The sequence below is a fragment of the Cervus elaphus genome, chromosome 22 (genome assembly GCF_910594005.1).
Source record: "Cervus elaphus chromosome 22, mCerEla1.1, whole genome shotgun sequence".
Classification (NCBI taxonomy): domain Eukaryota; kingdom Metazoa; phylum Chordata; class Mammalia; order Artiodactyla; family Cervidae; genus Cervus; species Cervus elaphus.
In genome coordinates, this window is record NC_057836.1 from 40071270 (window position 1) to 40093615 (window position 22346).

At 36.5% G+C, this 22346-nt stretch overlaps 1 protein-coding gene across 22 annotated transcripts in view; it reads right to left on the reverse strand.

The window, feature by feature from the left end:
- Window positions 1-490: 490 nt before the first annotated feature.
- Window positions 491-22346, reverse strand: part of CAPRIN2 (caprin family member 2) — a 42352-nt gene continuing 20496 nt past the window's right edge. For 4 of the 22 annotated variants that reach the window (XM_043880726.1, XM_043880738.1, XM_043880735.1 and 1 more), the window contains exons 8-19: window positions 21422-21465; window positions 19861-20538; window positions 17137-17259; window positions 15884-15965; window positions 13569-13624; window positions 11225-11329; window positions 9799-9945; window positions 7140-7308; window positions 5621-5803; window positions 4782-4882; window positions 2549-2612; window positions 491-1412 (exon numbers count right to left, since the gene is read on the reverse strand). In XM_043880726.1, coding sequence (XP_043736661.1) covers window positions 844-1412; window positions 2549-2612; window positions 4782-4882; window positions 5621-5803; window positions 7140-7308; window positions 9799-9945; window positions 11225-11329; window positions 13569-13624; window positions 15884-15965; window positions 17137-17259; window positions 19861-20538; window positions 21422-21465 — 2321 coding nt within the window. In that variant the 3' untranslated portion in view covers window positions 491-843. Of the gene's footprint in view, window positions 1489-2548; window positions 2613-4781; window positions 4883-5620; window positions 5804-7139; window positions 7309-9798; window positions 9946-11224; window positions 11330-13568; window positions 13625-15883; window positions 15966-17136; window positions 17260-19860; window positions 20539-21421; window positions 21466-22346 lie in introns of all 22 variants that reach the window. The other 18 variants (XM_043880739.1, XM_043880748.1, XM_043880743.1 and 15 more) reach the window with 18 other exon arrangements.

Consider the following 22346-nt stretch of genomic DNA (forward strand, 5'->3'; position numbering starts at 1 on the left):
ACCTATAACTTGCCCAAGATCAGTTACTAAGTGGCAAAATCAGCACTCTAACCCAGCACTGCCTGACCACAGACCTATGTGTGCTTTTTGATGACTAAATATTTTACCTACTCAAATTAAGACTCCACTAAAAAGCATAAGCCTTATTGACAGTGGATCAGTAGTATTATCTATGTATCTCCTACTCTATTTTGTATTCATATGGTAGGAACTTGAAGATAGCTAAATAAAGGATAACACACTCTACTACAAAGTAGCTTCAAGGAGAATATGTGGTTTGGGCAGTGGAAAACAGATGAAATATTTTGATGAATGATATGTATAGTAACAAAAAAGTAACTCAAAGGAGCTCTCATATATAAAAGGCTTATTTTAAAATAAACAGTATGAACCCATGAAGACTCCCATCTGTGAGATATCAGTGATGAACACTAAAAACTAAACATCTTACCTCTTAACTAAATGTTTAATCAAATAAGAACACTGAAGATGCAGGTAACTTTTTTATTGAGGCACAACAAGGCATTATAATTTGCCTGAACGTGAGGCAGTTAGTTTAGTAAGCTGAACATTAATACAGTTAAGGATTAAGTGCAAACAATATACATTCACAGCTTGACTAGCGAGGCTACATCACAATTTATAAAGTGCCAGATTAGTGCTAATTGTCATTCAGCTTGAAATTTTTCACCATGAGGAGGAAAAAAAAAGTAAGGACCTCCTCCTCCTTCTAGGAATGAAAACATTTTCCTTAACCAATCAGTCACAAGGGCAAGAACTACTTTTGCTTATTCCCACTAATTAGAACACCATATCCTTTCATTGTCGATTCTGTACTGACTTTCAATCTTGGTAAAGCAGATAGCCTGAAAATGTAGAATATTTCCAGCTACTTCCATAAATTGCTCCTCTGTGCAAACGTAACCATATCTGGTCTCCCTGGAAGAGCTGAAGAATTGCGTGATTGCTAGCAGTTTCATGGTCTGGAGCACCATCATTGGCATAGGCAGATACCAAGACCTCTTCATTCTTCATGAGGTTGACATACAGTGGCACATTTACTGCCAGCTTTAGCATATGAAAAATGAAAACATAAGTGCCATTCACCGGGCAATTAAATCTACCAAGCTGAAGATCAAAAGTTTCTCCCAAGTTGTTCAGAAGAAGATCAAACACAATAGGTTGGTCTAAAGTCCCAGGGGCAAGATTAGAGGTTCTGGCTGCTGAGAAGGCAACGCGCATCTGCTGAGGCAAGGGGTACACATGTACCGGCAGTATGGTGGCTGCTGGGTTTGTCACTGGCACATCCACAGGGGTCATGCTACGGGAGTCTCCTTGTCCAGAGTCACCACTGTTAAAGGTTTCGTTGTCTCTTTCTGGGCTGCTCACCTGAGAAGAATCACTCCACCCTGCTGTTTTATTAGCAACAGTGAGTTTCTCATAATGAAGCAGTTAGCTTTGAACACAATATTTAACATTAGTCGGCTACTGAAACAGATAAAAATGCATTTTATAGTAAGTTTTTTAAAAAGCAATAAAGTAGAGCTACAGTATACTTTTCTAGATTTCTCTGACAATAGGTTTTTATACTACTATTCTAAAGCCAGAAAGGACCTAGATGATTTTGTCCAGTAGCTTCATTTTTTAATTTTAAGAAAATGAGGCCCCCAAAGGTTGGATAACTTAACACTAGCTACAACTGGCAAAGTGTAAAACCCAGATGTGAATGAACACTCTATTCTTTATCTTTCGCCCATATTTCTGAGTTATCAATTCCTCAGTGATAAATCTCCAAGTATCTAACAGAGAAGGACTCAAGAAAACTGAGATTACATAAAAGAAGCAACTTTTAGAACTAGACATTCAAACATTTTGTTATGGTACTAAGTTCCATAATAAATGTTTATTCTTTATTTCTAAGTTAATGTGATATCATAAAGTTTTAATGTTTCAGTATTGTACAAAAACACTGCTCAGATAGAAGGCAAAGATAATGTGAATAGTGGCTACTTTCTTAAAAGAAAAAGATTCCCTTTTCTTGTGACAAAGTTAATCTTCATTTTTTATTTTCTCAGTTACACTGAATCTTTTAATTGTACTTTCACATTTTAGAAGTATTTAAAGTATCCTGCTTTTGTTCAAGTCATGATGTCTTAATTGTTGTTTATTCCTATCTATCAGTGTACTAAGGGGCATTAGAGTATCTAGGAGTGCCCATTATTCCACAACCACCATCCTGAAACATCACCCAAAACTATTCCAAGTTGGTATAGTGAATATGCGCCTAAGGTTAAATTATGCTCTGGTATCAAACAAATTTAAAACATATACAACACCCACATACACTTAAAAGTGACAAATGATCTCCACAGTCTTTCTAGTAGTCCAATATATCTCCCTTGGGTCTTCCGTACTACATTTAAGCAAACCAAAAACCTCAAAAGATAAATGTTGAAAACAACATACTTTGGGAACAACTTGGCAGAGGATAAAGAAAGATTTAGAGGTATGTTTTGGGCAAATAAATTCCTCAGTTAATTATCCTTACCTCTCGAATTTGCCCGAGGACCACCAGATGTCCCTCCTCGCTTGTAACACTGCTGGAAATTATCCTAAAATGAACACATAATATTTACCTCAGCACAAAAAATGCAAAATAGTTATTACTAGCAAATAAATCTGTAAGACTAAGTGCTCTGAGCCTTTGATCTGGACTTCAACAACAACCAAAGGGGCTCAGATTACACCAAGAAAAACAAAACAAGGGTCACAGTAACATGTATCTTCATCTGTTAATTAACTTGACAGGTTAGATATGTTAATACTTGCAAAAACAAGAAAGCATTTAGATAACACTACATAAAAGACACAATTCTAGGTTATGAGGGAAATTCAGAAATATGGCCTTGTCCTCTGTGCCTCATCTCAATACAAAAGGACATAATAAAGCAAAAATACAGACTAATTCAGTCTATTTATAAACCAAAGTGTGATGACAACTGTTAACTGTGTTAAGGGTTTTGTTTTGACAGGGAAATTGGTAAGAATTATAACATATGAACATATTATTTCCTGGAATCCTTACAAAAAAATGTCCAAAAAACATTTCAAACTGACTCCCAAGTATGGTAAAAGCCCCCGTACAATTCATGAAAAGAATAATGTTGTCATTAGATTAATTATTAACACGTAATAAAAAGTTTCAATAGGACAAGAAAATACACAATAAAAATAATAATTAATATTCCTACCCCAAACTCCTCATCCTCTTCCCAAGAACACTACTATCACCAATATCTTATGTTTCCTCAATAAGAAACTGAAAACAGCACCAAAAAATACTAGAATACTGGTACTGAGAACAAATGTGCTATTACTGAAGTTTGTTTTAGTCAACATATTCTCTTCACACACAGTATTGACAATCAAGTAATAATAGTATCTGAATCCTTGATATATGCCTGGCATTTTCATACAAAGCACTTATGTCTTATCACTTCATTTAATCCTCAGACTCTCTCAGAGTAATCCTCAACACTTCAGATATAAGTAACTCAAACTGATGAGTCTCCATCTAAAAGATAAGGAACTATGGAGAAGGCAATGGCAACCCACTCCAGTACTCTTGCCTGGAAAATCCCATGGATGGAGAAGCCTGGTAGGCTACAGTCCATGGGGTCGCCAAGAGTCGGACATGACTGAGTGACTTAAAAAAAAAAAAAAAGAAAGATAAGGAACTAGAGCTCAAAAAGTTTATATAACATGTCAAAGGTCACACAACAAGAGGAGTGATAAGATCAAGGGTCAAACCCAAGTCATTCAGGTGACATGGTGTGTTCTCCAAAGTGTGTTCTTTAATACTGCCTCTGTACATCTATCTTACCTCATGTAACTGTAAGCGCTTCAAGTACAGATCCTTTGTATATTAACAACAGAACTCAGTAAAATACCACATATGTAATTGAAGGCTTGTAAAGCTTCAAAACTTAAAATGCTAATGTAGTATAAATTCATATCCAGATATGATCAGAGACAGGCAGTTTCCAAGGACTGTTAAAGTGAAAGTCTAACATCTTCCTATCAATCTTCTACCACATACAGTAAAGAATATCTAAACTATTCAAAAAAAGAATTAACCAAAAAATTAAACTTTTAATAAAAAGGACTTTCCTATACTAGATATCTAGAAAAGTTAAACTGAAGGCAATATAGTAATGGGCTATGGGCCATGGAGTTAAGAAACTTGCATATAATTTCTACCATTTATTTGCTGAGTGACCTTATACAAGTTACTTGTTTCTGAACTCCAGTTTCCCTTATAGAGTGGTGAAGTAAATGAGTGAATGCAAACTTAATCAAGTCCTTAACACCTCCTGGGCTTCCCGGGTGGCTCACAGGGTAAGGTAAACAATCTGCCTGCAATGGAGAAGGCCCAGGTTCAATCCCTGAGTCGGGAAGATCCCCTGGAGGAGGAAATGGTTATCCCCTCTTGGGTAGTGGAGATCTTGCCTGGAGAATCCCATGGAAGGAGGAGCATGGCAGGCTACAGTCCATAGGGTCGCAGAGTCAGACATGACTGAGCAACTAACACACTGAAGACCTCCTGAGTTCCATGTAACAGGCAGTTGTCAGTATCCTACTTGGGTTATTAGAAAAGCTCCCAACTCAACTCTCCATAGTAATAAAAGTGCCATTACAAAACTACTCTGCTATAAGTTAATCACTAGCTTCATATCAACTGTACTTCACATCAGTTGTTCAATTATAACAATTATTCTTACCCTTTGGGAATAAGGTGTTCCAGGGTACTCTCTAGCTTGAAACTGTAGCTGGCTATAATTTCCATTGGAAATTGAAGGAGGTCCTCTATAAGTATCAAAACCTAGTAAATAAACAACTTACATTAAAATTATGGGCAAAATTACACTAATCTTTTAAATAGTCTCTTCTATACCACTTAAAAAGTTAAACTGATCTTATAAAGCCATCACTAGATTTATGCCTTCTTTAAGCAAACTCTTTAATATTATTTCCACAATAAAACACACATTTATAAAGATATCACAGACTTCAAATAAGCCAACTGTAGAATTTTACTATTGCTGGGATACAGATGGGGTTGGGAAAGGATGGTGGTTAAAGCCTTGGTCTAGCATACTTTTGCTAATATCATGCACTGACTGGAATACCTGGAACCATATTTAACTTAAAAGAGTATCACTATTATACTCTCAAAGTTATCATCTGTGGTATACTCTGACAAAAAAAACTAGGAAATGGGTATTGTCTTAACTATAACATGTTTTGAGCCAGCCAGGTCAATTAACAAAAGAAAGAAATTATTCAAATATGAAAACCAAAATTAATTCCTGGAAAAAAAACAAAATGTTCAACCTTTTACTTCAGTAAGTCACAGGATCAATCTGTTTTTCATACAAAAAGTTCCTCTGTTATAGACAAAAGATATATTAGAAATACTGTATTTTGCAGAAATAGGGAATTCTCTACTACATTATAAACAGAAACAACAAAAAGGAACAAGGTAAAGTAAAAACAGCTTGAGTCAAGTAAATACATAGACAAAATAATTCAGTATAATTAAATTTTATTCAGAGCATACCTTTATAACCACCAGGGGACCGATACGAATTGGTTAGTAATCTCCCACCACGAGTACATCCTCTAACAGATCCCCGGCTATTGACAAATGGTTGAGAGGGTCTGGGAAATACATTCGTCTGTGCTGGGTAAAAGGCAAGGCTACCATTGCTTACTTGAATAGTTCCATCAGGAAAACTTGCTGCTTAAGGAAACAGTTTTAGAGTCCAAGAGTTAAACGTAATAAAAATTTAATGTTCTTTATACTTAGAAGTCAGTGAAGAGCAAACCTTTAATACAACCCTTTTTTAAAAAAATAGGTGCCATAGATATGCATGTGTATATATAGAGAGATGTTTAAGTAATAAAACATTATTCAGCCTTAGAAAATTCTGACACACTCTACAATATAACACGGATAACTCTTGAAGACGTTATGGTAAATGGAACAGGTCAGTTACAAAAGAACAGATACTGTATGATTCCATTTATATAAGATAAGTATTTAGAGCAGATTCACAGAGTAGAATGCTGGCTGCCAGGGGTTGGAAGCAAAGGGAAATGGGAAGGTAGTGCCAAACAGAGAAGATGCAAAATTTCTAGAGATGAATGGTGGTGCTGGCCACACAACAACCTGGATTAAGTTTAATGCCATAAAACCTATATACTTCAAATGTCTCAAATGAATTTTGCTATGTATATTTTTACAAGAAAAAAAAAAACAGGCTAAATATTTCACCTCATGGAGAAAAAGAAAGTGAACTTTTATTAATGCTTTAATTGAAAAGGCATATGACAAACAATATCCTTTACGTACATTGCCCGTCATGTTCTCACAGCACAGGTGAGAACAGGAGGTCATCTGTGGCTAGGTCCAGGGATTTATATTCACCACCTCTTGCAATTAACCAAGTGCTCAGAACGCTCAATTCGTTTGCTCAGGCTTAAGTTTTAGGAAACCCAACAAGGGTCTGAAATACCAACATTAAAAATCTACAAATACTTCTTATGATTGGGAAATGACTACAAAGTCGGCTGCTCTTTCATGTACCTATTATAATAGCATGAAAGACCAAAAGGGCCTCCCATCTCTAAGCAAAGATGGAATAAGCATAGTAAGTTAAATATATATCTTCACATTAATCATCGCTCTATTTCAAGAGAAGAAAAGAGAAATGGTGAGATAGCCATGTGTCTGTGCTAACACAGAGTTAACAATGATTTCAAAACCTTCATAACAGCAGCTGCATAGTGCCTTACGTACCTCTACCACTGCTGATGGTAATCAAAGCAATCAGATTTAAAAATTGAAGCCTACTCCAAGGTTAAATCAGCCATCTAAGTTCTACCTCTACAAAAGTTAAAAGTAACAGGTGAGCTTAACTAAAGAGAGGAAAAGGCATTAAGCATTTCTCAGCACTTGAACAGGAGAAAAGATAATGCTTACTAGTCGGGAAAGAACTGCTCAAATGTCACTACAGACTTGCTTTCCATTTAATTAGCTCTCATCTAAGTCTTCAAAATATACACAAAGATCTTACCAGTCTCTTGAGAAAGGACAGTCTGTTCTACGTGTATAGCTGGCAGTTGGCACTGGGGTGGTGTTTGTGTACTTGCTGTAGTAAAACTTTGATTGTAGCCAGGTGAATAAGGGGATTCTTTTACTTCTTGTTCTTTCCGTGGAGGCAGAGGTGCATTAACATTAAATACCTTAAAGACAGAGTACACTGAGTCATTTGCAAAGTTTCATAGAAAATAATGAAGGATGACATTCGGCAAAACTCTGCAACATTCAAAAACTTCTGTCTGATGGGCGAAGGACTTGAACAGACATTTCTTCAAAGACAATAAATGGCCAATAAGCACATGAAAAGACGCCCAACATCATTAGCCATTAGATAAAAAAATAAATCAAAACCACAATGAGATACCACTTCACACCCGTTAGGACAACTATTACTTAAACACAAACAAAACAAAAAACAGAAAATCTAAATATAACTGAGGGTGGGGTAAAATTACAATCCTCATGCAATGCTGACTGGAACGTAAAGTGGTACAGCTGACTGTAGAAAACAGTATGGTGGTTCTTCAAAAAGCTAAATGTAGAATTAACATATGATCCAGCAATTCCACTTCCAGGCATACACCCAAAGAACTGAAAGCAGAGATTCAAAGAGATATGTGTACACCTATGTGCATAGTATTATTCACAAGAGCTAAGGGTGGAAACAAACAAGTGTCCATCAGCAGATGAATGGTAAACACAATGTGATATATGCGTACGATGGAATGTTATTTCACCATAAAAAAGAATGAAATTCTGATCCATGCTACAACAGGGATGGATGAACCTTAAAAATACTATGCTAACTGAAATAAGCCAGGTACAAAAAGGACAAATATCATGAGTCCACTTATATGAGGTACCTAAGAATAGGCAAACTCATAGAGACAAAGTAGAATAGAAGTTACCAGGGGCTAAGGAGAAGGGGATAATGAAAAAGTTCTGGAAAAAGACAGTGCTGATGGCTGTACAACACTGTGGATGTATTTAATGCCACTGAATTATACATTTTTAAATGGTTAAAACAGTAAACTTTATGCACACTTTACCACAAAAAAAAAAAAAAAAAAGAAATCCTACTTGATTTCTGACAGAAGTTAAATCAAGTACAAAAACTAACTCTCCTGATATTACATTATCATAATGCTGCTTATTGAGAATGACAACTTCATAGGGGAAGAGGGTACTTTTTAGAAACTGAGGATGAATCAAAAAACCTGCCATTTACTGAATTTCTACCACGTGGCAGGACAGTGATTTGACCAGACTCTGGTCACTGAGTATAATAAAGCACTTTTGTTACTCTCGAGCCCCTTATCCTGCTCCATTTTTCCTCAAAACATATAGCATATGATATAATATATATATGAGTATTTTTCTCTCTAGCCCTCCCACCTCCATAATAAAGTATAAGCTTCTTAAGCACAAAGACCCATCTATTCTCCATTGTTACAACCCAAGCATTGTTGAACAGTGCCTGGCCTTGTAACTACCTGTTTGTTGAATAAATGAGTAAATGAACAAATAACTAATTTGTACTGAATAGGAACCAAACAGGTAGAGAAGACAGACCGGTGTGAGCAAAAGAGGTATTTGTGATAAGAATGTACAGGGCAAGTCCAGGGGACTAGTCTGGCAATTTATACCAGGCTTCAAAAGTTACTGAGTGTCAGGTAAAGGACATTCCATTTCATTTAATAATGGAACACTATTCGCTTTTAATTAGGAATAAGGAAAACTTAGTAAAACCAATGTAGCTTGGTTTTTTGGGTTTTTTAACTAAAAAACAATACTGTGTAGGATGGATTGACAGGCATAGAGGGAAAGCAAGGACACTGAGCTCTTTCTAGGTGGCCAAGCAAGGAGTAATAAGATTGGTGGATTCATGTGTCTGAATTCAGCAGCCCATCTCCCTGCGTTGTGTCTGCTTCCCACTGCCACGTCACTGGCCCCATCTCACCACCGTCACTCAAAAGGATGTGCAGTGGGACGTTAAGCACCATCAGGAAGAGTACTTATTGGCTAAGACTGCGTTCTTCTAAAGAAAAGTTTTATATTTATTCTAGGTTTAGAGAATAAATATACAAACTTAGTTATAATATAATCTTAAAAAGTTTTAAGCTACAACTTGTAGACAAATATGTAATTCAAAATACCATACAAATCTTGAATAATTCTCCAAAACCCAGAATGAGATACATGAAGATGAAATCAAATGAAAGTTTCAACAGTAATAGAACACACAAGTATGTGTCCTATATTTCAGGGTATTGATGACATGGAATACCAGAACTGTGATATTAGTAATTGTTAGTATTATTAAGCTATTTATAGAAAATTATGTTTCTCACTTACATTTCATTTCTTTAATATGGGTCTCCTCAGCTTTGCCTATCACTAATTTTCAGAAGGGTAAATGTCCTGACAAAATATCCATTCAAAATTATTGAGGCTTTGGATTTAACACTCCTCCCTCCACAAACAATATTTCCACTGAACAAATGCAAATTCTATCAGTCCAAATAAGAGTAATAGAAAAGGCAAATTTTTTCACATAGTACCCAATATTAAAGAAACAGTAGCTTTTTAAATGGAATAATCAACTGCAATCATCATTCATGTTTTATACTCACTGTCTGCATGGCTTGAAAGGGTGCTGTGTTTATGGTTACTGAACTACTACTTGCTGGAGGTGACTGGAAGCCCTGTTCAGAGCCCTTTGACATGGGAGGATTTGGAGAAGCTAGTGAAGACGGTTGCTTGCTTGGGGAAACTGCTGCCTAGGGAGGAGAAATGCAGTATCAGCCAATCACCTGTCATACAACAAGTAGTTAACTTACACTAAACCCCAGGATGGCATAAGTCAGCAAGTCCTATAGGATGACATTTGGACACAGGAATGCAAAAGAACAGCTTCTGCTTACAATTTCAAATCTCAATTGCTGAGCATGCACACTAGTATTTGCTTTGCACAGCTTGCTGACTAAGTGAGAATCTTACTACTAATCAGTCTAAGAGACGAGGGGTTGAACTTTTTATGAGGACCTAGTCCCTTTCAAACTCTGTAATGATATTTTCTAGTTCAGAATCTAATATTATTCCAAACTTATACAGAAGAATTGGGCTTAAGAAAAACCCTGGGTGAGCTGCTTAGTCAGTGTTAACTTTCTTCTATTTCAAAGTCTTACTAGTGGATTCCTTAGTCAGCTGCCTTTAAAAAAAAAAACCAAACCTGAGCTAATGTAAATAACTCTTAACTAAAGGAATTAGCAACTCCTTGATACAACAGATTATAAAGCCAAATACTTAAAAGGTAGGAAAAAAACAATCCCAATGAGGGAATGAAGCAGACAGGTGTGACTCATTAGGAGGCAAACACTTAATTTAAATTTAGACCAAATCAATATCATAAAAACTATTTTCTTATATAATGAATACATATTCTTATATAATAGTTAACAAGAAATAATAATAAAACCTGAGTTGCTAAACTAATAAAAAAAATCTACCTACCATGCTATATCTATCTCAAGGATTTGCTCAAACACAGTAAAGACTATCAAAAGTACAAACATAATACTGTCAAAATGCTTTGACAAAATTAGCCAAAAAGAGGATGGAACTCATTCTGATTGAGTCAGTGCTAATATTAACACTATAAAGTTACTGAGTCTTCAGTTATATGTATCAAAGATTTTTCTCCTAAGGAGTCCTTCAATATAAATATAATTAGAAACTTGAACTAATAGCTAATCCTACCCCTACCTAGAAATTTTCATCTTTCTGATATTAGCATTTTGGATATAATTTATTGTATCTGAAAAGGCAATACACTTTTCAGTCTATTTAATACACTATTAAGTCTATTTATATGGTAAAGTCACAATAAAGTTAAAGTTACCTGTGTAAGTTCCAGGACTACAACATCAATAGAAAGCAAGCATTAGTAAAGTATAAATGTTCAGTCATTAAGTTGATCATGCCTGTAATTCACACGTTAAGCTGGTTCTGCTATTCTTTAAGTCAGAAATGAAATTAAGACAATTGGTCTCTTATTACCTCAGGAGTCTCTGAGGTCATAAACTCTGTTTCAGATCCGGAAGAAGCCTGATCAGTAGTAACCAAGCAAGCATTTGAGCTACAAGTAACTGGAGAAGAAGCAGCCTAGACACAGGAAGATATAAAACATTGTAAAAGGCACAATTTGTTCACTTTATACTTCACAGGCCCTGGCCTTCCTAACACATCACTCTCACTGAACACTCAGCAGTGCCAACTGCTATGCTTAACACTTCAACACATATTAATATATTTACTCCTAACAATAACCCTGTGCAATAGGTACAACTATTCCCATTTTATTCATAGTCAGGCAGAACCAAAGAAAGTTAAATAATTTACCCAAGATCACTTTAAAATTAAGGGGTAGAGCTGAGATTCAAACCCAAGCAGCCAGCTACACTGCCTTTCCAGGCCTAGTCACCAAAGCTACACATCTAATCCCATCCTCATTTATCAAGATTCTTGGCCCTGGAAATCCGGGGCCAGATTTTCCATCAGGCACTCTACAGCAAGCTCCCTGGGCAATGAGCCCAGGGTACATTAACGCTCCAAGCGTGGGTCTGCCAGAATCATGACAACCATCTTTCCCTCTAAGTGCTCTCAGTGTCTTAAAGGAGTAGGAAGAAGTATAAATAAAAAGGATAAGCTCTACATAAATCACAATGGCACCAAAATCCTAACAAAAATTAAAGCTAATATGTATAAAATGAAAATTGGGAGAAGGCACTTAGGAACTAAGTCTGATAACTGTAACCAATAAAAAAAAACTATGAAAGCAGATAAGAAAGAATTCTATGGTATAACAGTTATTGGAATATAACAGAAATCCATAAAATTCTAGCAATCACAAGGTCCGAAGTGTCAGTAAATCCACTCCTTTTATCTAAATGCTTCAGTTCAGCTCTCAGAAGCCCAAGTAATAAATGGGTTACCCAATGCTAACAGAGCAGTTATGTTTCAGTCATCTTCTCCAAGAGTTCATCATGATATGCTGCTTCTTGGGAAGGAGATGGGGACCAGGTTTAAAAAGTCTCATGGAAAAGGTCTTATGAAAAAAATTTTTTAATCCTTTAGAGCATTTTATATATTTAAACAGGTATAATTTAGATCTGACCAAACTATTATAAAACAGAAGTGTTTTTAAACCTAGGCCTTGCTTCTGGCCTCCTCTTTAAAACAATGAGACAACCACCCAAGATAAATGCTATTGGCTGTTGTGGGAACACAACTAAGTCAACTGCCAAAAAATTCACAGATACCAAGCTAAGACAATTTGGCGCACCTGATAGTTAAGCTTTAAGAGACTTTGAATTTTAGTTAAGAGGTTAAAAAAGATAAGCATTCTTTACATTAGTATTTATTGAGAAGTTAAGGCAGTTTTTGCTTCCAAGTTACTGCTCTTTAAGTAGACCAGTTAGAGTTTAAGTATTTCTGAGTAAGCATGATGATGGAGGCCAGTGGTTCCAAAAAATCAACGTGCAGATTCACCGAAGGAGCAGACTAAAAACATAGATGAGTAGACAGCACCCCTGAACATGCCAACCTCACAGGTCTGAGGTGGTCATTAACAATACAGTCCTCTCTCAGCATCCACAGGGACTGGGTCCAGGACTCGCTGCGCTACCAAAATTCGGAGATGCTCACACCCTACAGTTGACCCTCCATACCTGTGGTCCCGCACCTTCAGATTAAACCAACCCCGGATATGTAGTACTGTATGGATTTAGTGGGAGAAAAAACACATATAAGAGGACCTGAGCAGGTCAAACCCATATTGTTCAAGGGTCAACTGTATGTATTTTTATTAAAGTGACCAAATGATTCTGATGCAGCCACTGCAGAGGCATGCTTCTGAGAACAATTAGCCTAGACTACTGGTTTATCAAAAAAAAAATTTTAACTTGTTGACTGAAAGCCTCATACAAAATCTAATAGCTAGAACAGATAATGTGGAATTCTTTAGCTAAAGCAGGGAGTGGGGTGAGGGACTAACCATGAATTAAGAAAAATTCGTTTCTTTCTTTAGACTCTTTACACTATGCCAATATACTAAGTGACTTCGGTAGCTTAAACAGCAAAGTAAGATTCCCAAAGTACCTCTGAATTCTTCAGGCTTGCTCTTTCCTTACTAAAATGTCCTTCTTTGTTGTAACAGATGACTTGCCCATGTTCATTAGGGAATTTTTTGAGGACCAGTTTTACTTGATCTAAAAAACTAGATATCCTTAAAATATTTTCAATAATTTAGTTAGGAATATTAGAATCAGTGAGTCTGACTGTTCATACCAAAGCAAGAGTTTCCCCTGAAAGAGTAAATGAAAGATGAATCTGGAGCAGTTACCTGTAATGGCTCTTGAAGAAAATCACTTTGATTGGATAGATTCTGTTCTGTAGATGCTGTGGAGAGTGAAATCAACAGTAAACTACTGAGGGAAGAGAAAAGTTTATGCATACCAACTGGATGGAGACTAAAGTTCATATTTTATAAAACCAAGCAGTATCTAGAAGAACTGGGTCTCAAGTCCTCTCTATTAGAACTTTAAAAAATTAGAGGATTATAGAGAGAAAGGATCCTAGTTCCATCTGTGATATTTAAAATGTTTTATGGTTAAATGGACAAAAGCAGCATTTCAAGGCTTCCAAAAGAAAAGAACTGTGACTTTTTAAAAACCAGCAACTGTAATCTGAAAGATAAAATCTGAGCTATCATGAGTAGTAATTAGCTGATACACTTTTTGTTACAAGTTTCAAAGTAAGTCCTTGCGGGGAGTCATCTGTCTCTTCATTTTTTTTTTTTCTCTTTGATCATGTAAATTAAATATATTTTTCAATTACATAGTTTCAGTTTGGTTTATTCCTGTTAATGTCTATCACTTGTATTAATTACTCTCTCTTCCTTCTCCTTACCCGACCCAGGAATTACTGCACCAATCTTCTCGTTGGTGTATACTGCTTACTACGGCTGAACTATGGCTTTGATTATGTCATTCCACCCCTAAGATAAACTAATGCAGAACAAAAAGCCTGAACTCTGAAGTGTCAGACCAGATTCAGATTAACCAGTGTTAGTGCAGTGTTAATCAGTTCAGTCAGTTCAGTTCAGTCACTCAGTTGTGTCTAACTCTTTGCAACCCCATGGACTGCAGCACGCCAGGCCTCTCTGTTCATCACCAACTCCCGGAGTTTACTCAAACTCATATCCATTGAGTCGGTGATGCCATCCAACCATCTCATCCTCTGTCCTCCCTTCTCCTCCCACCTTCAATCTTTCCCAGCAAAAGGGTCTTTTCCAATGAGTTAGTTTTTCACATCAGGTGGCCAAAGTATTGGAGTTTCAGCTTCAGCATCAGTCCTTCCAATGAACACCCAGGACTGATCTCCTTAAGGATGGACTGGTTGGATCTCCTTGCAGTCCAAGGGACTCTCAAGAGTCTTCTCCAACACCACAGTTCAAAAGCATTAATTCTTCAGTGCTCAGCTTTCTTTATAGTCCAACTCTCACATCCATACATGACTACTGGAAAAACCATAGCCTTGACTAGATGGACCTTTGTGGGCAAAGTAATGTCTCTGCTTTTTAATATGCTGTCTCGCTTGGTCACAACTTTCCTTCCAAGGAGTAAGCGTCTTTTAATTTCATGACTGCAACCACCATCTGCGATTTTGGAGCCCAAAAAAACAAAGTCTGTCACTGTTTCCATTGTTTCCCCATCTAATTGCCAAGAAGTGATGGAACCAAATGCCATGGTCTTAGTTTCATGAATGTTGAGCTTTAAGCCAACTTTTTCACTCTCCTCTTTCACTTTTATCAAGAGGCTCTTTAGTTCTTCTTCACTTTCTGCCATAAGGGTGGTGTCATTTGCATATGTGAGGTTACTGATATTTCTCCAGGCAATCTTGATTCCATCTTGTGCTTCCTCCAGCCCAGCGTTTCTCATGATGTACTCTGCATAGAAGTACATAAGCAGGGTGACAATATACAGCCTTGACATACTCCTTTCCCCATATGGAACCAGTCTGTTGTTCCATGTCCAATTCTAACTGTTGCTTCCTGAACTGCATATAGTTTTCTCAAGAGGCAGCTCAGGTGGTCTGGTATTCCCATCTCTAAGAATTTTCCACAGTTTGTGGTGATCCACACAGTCAAAGGCTTTGGCATTAAAAAAAAAAAAAAGGCTTTGGCATAGTCAATAAAGCAGAAATAGATGTTTTTCTGGAACTCTCTTGCTTTTTCAATGATCCAACGGATGTTTGCAATTGGATCTCTGGTTCCTCTGCCTTTTCTAAGACCAGCTTGAACACCTGAAAGTTCACAGTTCACATACTGTTGAAGCCTGTCTTGGAGAATTTTGAGCATTACTTTACTAGTGTGTGAGATGAGTGCAATTATGCAGTAGTTTGAGCATTCTTTGGCATTGCCTTTCTTTGGGATTGGAATGAAAACTGACCTTTTCCAGGCCTGTGTTAACCAGTGTTAAGCAGTGTTAATCAGTGCACTAAATACCACTGATATAATTTCACTCACAGGATGAAAGCCTCAACACTAGATGTACAGAGTTGAAAGGAGTGAAGCAAGTCAAGAGTAAAATTATTTATAAAAGAAACAATTGGAACAAACAACTGTAGGTATAACAAGTCTTAAGAATGAGGACATACCTACTGGGCTACCTGGAGTAGCTGAAGGCGGCTGTGACGATGGAATTGCACTTGAAGGTTTGTCAAAATCCAGAATAGATTCCTAAAGATAAGATTTTAAATAATGAGTGGAAACAAAGATCACCATTTGTTGGTAAACCTATTACCATTAAATTATTTATGATCTTGTCATAAACCCCTGCTTATTAGCTATAGGAATTTATCTAATAACTATCTTAAGATGTTAATAACTTGTCTTTTAGGAGAAGAAATTAAAAGTAAATCTAAAGTAACTGTCAAACCTTAAGACTATCAAGTATTAAAACTCTAAGAGTAATTCTAAGGCCAAGTTAGGAAAACTCCTCACTTGAAGGTTTAAACATAAATATTAATCCTAGCATAGACTGAGCCCTCATTTTTATTATAACCAATGAGAAGTTCTAATTATTTTATCTCAACCACTAAACTAACTCATGCTCTTAGATACTTTCATGACAAGAAGCCATTCTCTTCTCCCATGTGCCTATCTTGGTTATCCTGGAAATATTTCCAATGTACTTAACTTACACACTTGTAGTGATATTTTAGGTCCTTTATTTATCATCAAATAATCTGAAGAAGTAAGCAGTTCTCTCACTTAATAAAAAAGTAGAAGGTTGGGAGTTTGTCAGATTATATAACTGGTAATTGGTAGAAGTGGATTTAAATGCAGGTCTAACTCCAAAGCAAGATCTTTTCACTATTAACACACAAAAATCTCTATTGCCTACTTCCTAGCTCAATAACATCACAATATTTTGAAATTCTGCATGTGTTTGTATAACACAATTTGACATTTAACTATTGACTTAACTCAAGTTTACAATCTTATAAAATGAAATATAAACTCTTTGAGGGCAATCAATGTCATGATTATTTACACACAATGGCATCTACCAAATACCAAGCACAGTACAGGTTCTCAGTCTGAGCAGAAACTACTGATGAGCTACAGGAGCAATACCGTTTGAGCACTTAAAGCTTCTTACATGTTTAATTCATTACTCACAACAAACAGGAACAGGAACTATTATCCTCATTTATTTTGCAAAAAAGAAACTGAGGCAGAAAGTTAAGTAACTTGCCTAAACTCAGAGCGAACAAGTGGCAGAGCCGAGATTTATCTCATTCTGAACACCAGAATCTATGCTCTTAGCAACTTCATTTAATGCTTCAGACCAGAAGCTAGTAGCCCCATAACTAGCATTTAAGATTCACTTAATCATGACTCATACTTGCATAAAGTTACAAGTTCCTTGAATCTGGGTCATCAGATCCTGCAGTTTTTCTTTCCTCAATACTGGATCCTTTGGAAGGGTAGAGGAAGAACCTACAGGCTGATGCATTGGCTTAGGCACCTACAAGATAAACCCATAATGTGTAAGAGTGAAGTTCAAATTCAACAGCTTGATTCAGGAAACTTAGCTTATCACTGCATCTTAATGTAATCAAAATACATAGCAGTGTTCATTTATAGGTTTATCTCAGGTAAAGTATTTCCACATAAATGCCTCTTCTAAGTAATTTAAACAAACTTTAAATGTTTCCCCCTTCAGTACAACTTTAATGGGAACTGTTGCTAAACATCATCTTTTTAAAAGGAAGGCCGATAACAGCAGAACTTCCTTGATAAAAAGTTCTTTCATTGTGGACATCGGTTACCTTACGTCCGCCATATGATGCCACTGCCTACAATATAAAACACCTCAATGACCTTTTTCCAAGGAAAAAAGTTACTATCACATTAAATATATATCCCATTTTTAATATATATCTGATTTCAGAAACATTAAGGTATAAAAATGTATACACATATATCCTAGAGTTTAGGAAATACATTGTTATATTTTGTTATAAAGTAAGTATACTTTGGCGGGCCAACTGATGTTTAGAATGTGGTCCCCCTCCAGCTAAATTTCTTAAGATTGCTGAAACAGACCTCATGTTTATGGTGATTTCTTACAGGTATCAGCAAACTGATCCCTACCAGCTCCTCCTCTCCACCTTCTAATTCACTAAGAAATCGCACAGCTAAGCTATGTCAACAGTGTTATAAAATAATAGTTAATAGACCCTAAGGAAATATATGAAAGGCTCTTTTAGGAGAAAAGTATGAACTTCGGTGATTTATTTCATGTATCTAGTCTTTTGGCTTTGAACTCTTGTTTGCCCTTGACTGTACTTAGCCATATTAAAGACAGTGGAGATTGCAATGTAGATAGAGGCAAATATGTGTTTATGCAGACACACATCCTCGCAGTCACTGAGAGACCCTATAACTTCAATATATGATGTCTGTGCCATAAGGTACAATAAATGAGTTCTGACCTTTACAATTAAACATTCTTGATTTTAAATACTATTCAAAAAACAGCAGGGTATCAATATTAAATATGGTCAAGGCTCAGCACTGTTATACCTACTGGAATTTTTAACTGTGTTTTTTGAGCAACTTTATTGAAATATTAAATTTGGTTTATAAATATAAATTTCCCAAAATATTGATAGCTATCATGTAAAAATTACTGTCATATGATATCTGGTTAATGAAATAAGGCTATCAATCTTCTGCAAGGTCAGGATGAAGCTAAAATTACATCACCACTTAAAGAGGAAGAAAGGAAAATAAAAGGAGACAAATAACTCTAAAATTCTCTTCCCAAAAAGTAGAATTGAGGCAGGCATAATTTATAAAATGCAATGATCTGAATTCCCTAAAAAAAATGTTTTCTGCCCCCTCACTTTTTAGTTGAAGTATAGTTGATTTATGATATACAATATCATGTTAGTTTCAGGTGTACATCACAGTGATTCAGTTTTATATATATGTATGTGTGTGCACTCTTTTTCAGAATCTTTTCCTTTATAGGTTATTAAAAACTATTGAGTACAGTTCCCTGTGCAACATAGAAAAATATTCTTCAAACTGTTAAAGGACCAAAGATACATGGTCCTCAATATATCTGGGTTCAATCCCCGGGTTAGGAAGATCCCCTGGAGAAGGAAATTGCAATCCACTCCAGCATTCTTGCCTTGGGAAACTCCATGGACAGAGGAGCCTAGCGGACTAGTCCATGGGGTCGCAAGGAGTTGGACACGACTGAGCAACTAACACTTTCACTTCTGGCTAAAATGGAATGGAAGCTCAGGAACACTACGAGATGGACAGGGAGAACACTGGTGAGTTCACACTTCTTAGCAAACAAGGTGATAACAAGTCTTCAACAAGTTTGCATTGAAATAGTGGTAAATAATTTTTAATAAAAGACAAGACTAGCACTTTATCTAAGGATTATTCATTATAAGCCTTATATTACTAGCATGGGTTATTTATTATTAACAGAATGAGGCCTCATATTTGAACCAAATCTCATACTCCAAAACCTAATTATAGAATGGTAAACACCTATACTTTTCATCTGCAGAAAATTCTTATTTTGAAACAGAAACAGACAACTAATCCAGCTCCCTCCCCAACCACTACTTCTTCAGAAACAGGACATCAAAGATTCCTGTTTCTTCTCCTGTCCATTTGTTCCTTATTCAAAGAGGACAGACTATAAGTCAGTGAAAGAGAAGGAAGAGAATACAGAAAAATGTAACTTGCATCAGAAAAATGTCTCCCACCTTTTGATATGCATTTACATATCTCACTTCACATTATAGTCTTCTCTGAACTATCATTATTTTGATGTCATATATGTCATTAAAACTTGAGCATTAAACCAGTATTTTCTAATTATAGAAATTTCACTTCAGGTTAGGCACAAAAGACAGACTAAGTCTGCTTCCAATTTTCTAGGAAAAACACACTATGCACTAAAGGGTTAAGTGAAATACTTTATATATTAACATGGGTTTTACTGATTTTTTTCTAAAGAGAAATTTTAAATTATCATTATCACAAATCTCTATTTATGCCTACAATGACAGGAACAGGCTGAAACGAATCAACTCACATCTTTGGGTTCTGTATTAAACTTCCTGGGAAGGAGCTGGTCATTTGGTATGAGGCTTGCTGCAGCTACTCCCCAGGACTTTGGAGAAATCTGTGATTGTGGTGTTAAAGGGTGTTTCTGACTCTCAACATTGTTTTCCCAGGATTTTGGAGTCTCTGGATGTCTTGAATCCTGTTCTTCACACGTGGGAGAGGTCCATGACTTGGTGATGTTCTGGTCACTCTGTACAGATGGTGTCCAAGACTTTGGCGTTTGCTTCTTTGGCTCCTGTTCTTTCTGTGGCTGAACTGGCCAAGGCTTCAGTGTTTCCTGCTTCTTCTGTTCCTCTTGAACGTATCCTGCTTTGGATTTGGAAGCTTCCTGCTTCCACTGGCCAGGAGTCGGTTTGGTTTTGGAGACGTCCTGCTTCTTCTGCTCTTCCTGCAGAGTGGACCTGAGTTTTGGAATCTCTTGTTTCCTCTGTTCTAAGGAAACCGCAGGCTTTGATACCTCCTGGTGCTTCACAGAAGACTCCCAGGACTTGAAGGTTTCCTGTTTCTTCTCCTGCCCATCTGGTTCAGTAAGCATATCCCAACACTTGGGGAGATTTGGTTTTCTAGCATAATCTGCTTCCCAAGACTGCTCTTCATCTTGTTTACTTGAATAATCTACTTCTGTCATGTAGCGTCTGTTAAGAAACTAAAGCAGAGGGAAAACGTGCTCAAGTCAGTCTGTAGAACTTGGGGGCAGTACTAAACTCCTATGTCCACTGGTCTGAACCACTGTGCTAACAGGAAATTTCTGTCCTTAACCTACTTGAAGAGAGTCTCCTCCTTTTTGGTCCATTCCTTTCCCCTCAATTAACAGAAAGACAAACTTCAAAAGCAGTGATCGACATTTGACTCACCTGAGACTGGCAAGCAGAGCACATCACGGTGCCACATTTGCTTGACTCAGGCTCTTTTACCAAGGTTATTCTGCCTCTGCCACCTTCGGACCACCTGACTCCCTTAAATGTTAAGGCAGAGGATAGTTCAACTATACAAAGTTATTCTCTTTATACTGAAGCCTTATGTTCCCTGAACTACCAGCCTTTTCTTTATTCCCACTATGTATCAATCATATTGTGATTCTGCTTCTTCCATTATTTTCAGCCTCCGTGAATTAAAATGTCACTTCAGAAAGAGAACAAATACCCTCTTCTGTTACCAATATGAGTAAATTCTGGCAAAAGCAAAATCCTACTCATCTTTAAATTCCAGTACAGGAGCCAAAAACAGCAACAGCTAACACTTGTAACTTGTATGCCAGGCCAAAGTGTAAGTAACTTAGAATTTAAGTGAAATCCTTCAAACCTCACAATAACTATATATGGTAGGTATTATCATTATCCCCATTTTATGCAGGAGAATAACAGACACAACTGACCTAGGTATCTCGCCCAAAGTCACTAAGCTAATAAGCTGCAAGGCCAGGATTCAAGCTTATGCAGTCTAGATCCAGAGCCTCAGTTTCTAACCACAACACTACCCACAAGTCTCAAAACCCAAAGTTGACTGAAAATTGCCTTTTAGTACCTTACCTCTTGTGGTTGTATCTCTGGTTGTGCCAGTTCCATAAGAGACTCTGAGAAAATAAAAGAAATATTAAATAAATACCAGGTAAACCCTAAGTTTTCAGACTGATTACACTATAATTCATTTAATAAACAAATTTCAGAAGAGTTAATAGAAAAAGGATGGAACAATAAAGTATATTTATGGAAGAAGTTAATTCTCACTACTGGGTATTGGTCAAAAGCACGTGGGCTGAAGCTAGTTGGAGCTACTCACTCTCCTTACGCAAGACAGTTTTCTGAATTCAAGCTGCAGTTACAAACTGATTTCTGACTGAAAATAGGACTACCTCCCTTACCCACAAACACCAGCTCTGGTATCATGGGGTATAAATGAGAAACACTCGAATCTTGCTAGTGGCTACCAGAAAGCTGCTTGGACTACCTTCTTAGAAGTAATATTTCTTTCCAGCCTCAACAATCATTAGTAAGCGTGTTACTTACTTAAAGTATCTCTTCTCCAAGAAAAGTAGAATTTTGAAAAACATACTTCTTTAACTGATTTTGGCATTTTTTTCCTTTGATCAGTATGTTAACCTTAGATTATTTATATTCTTGGCCTACAGTATTGATCTCTACTATAACCTACATTTAAACAGCTTTAAATGGAATGAATGATCCTAATAGTTTAATGAAAAGATTCATTCAAATTCCATAAATGCCTCATTTTAACAGTATACTCTCTTGTAGCAAAGTGTAACCTAAAGTTTCTATTGAGATTCACTCTGCCAATCATGGTAGTAAAGCCTAGAGATGTTTCCTAAACCTAGGCTTATCCTGGGACTAGTAAAGATTTCTATGTATGTAGAAAATAAAATTAAAACAAAGCAATCATTTTACGATGATTTGACTCATTTGGTTAAGTGTTAAAAATGCAACCACTATAAAGAAT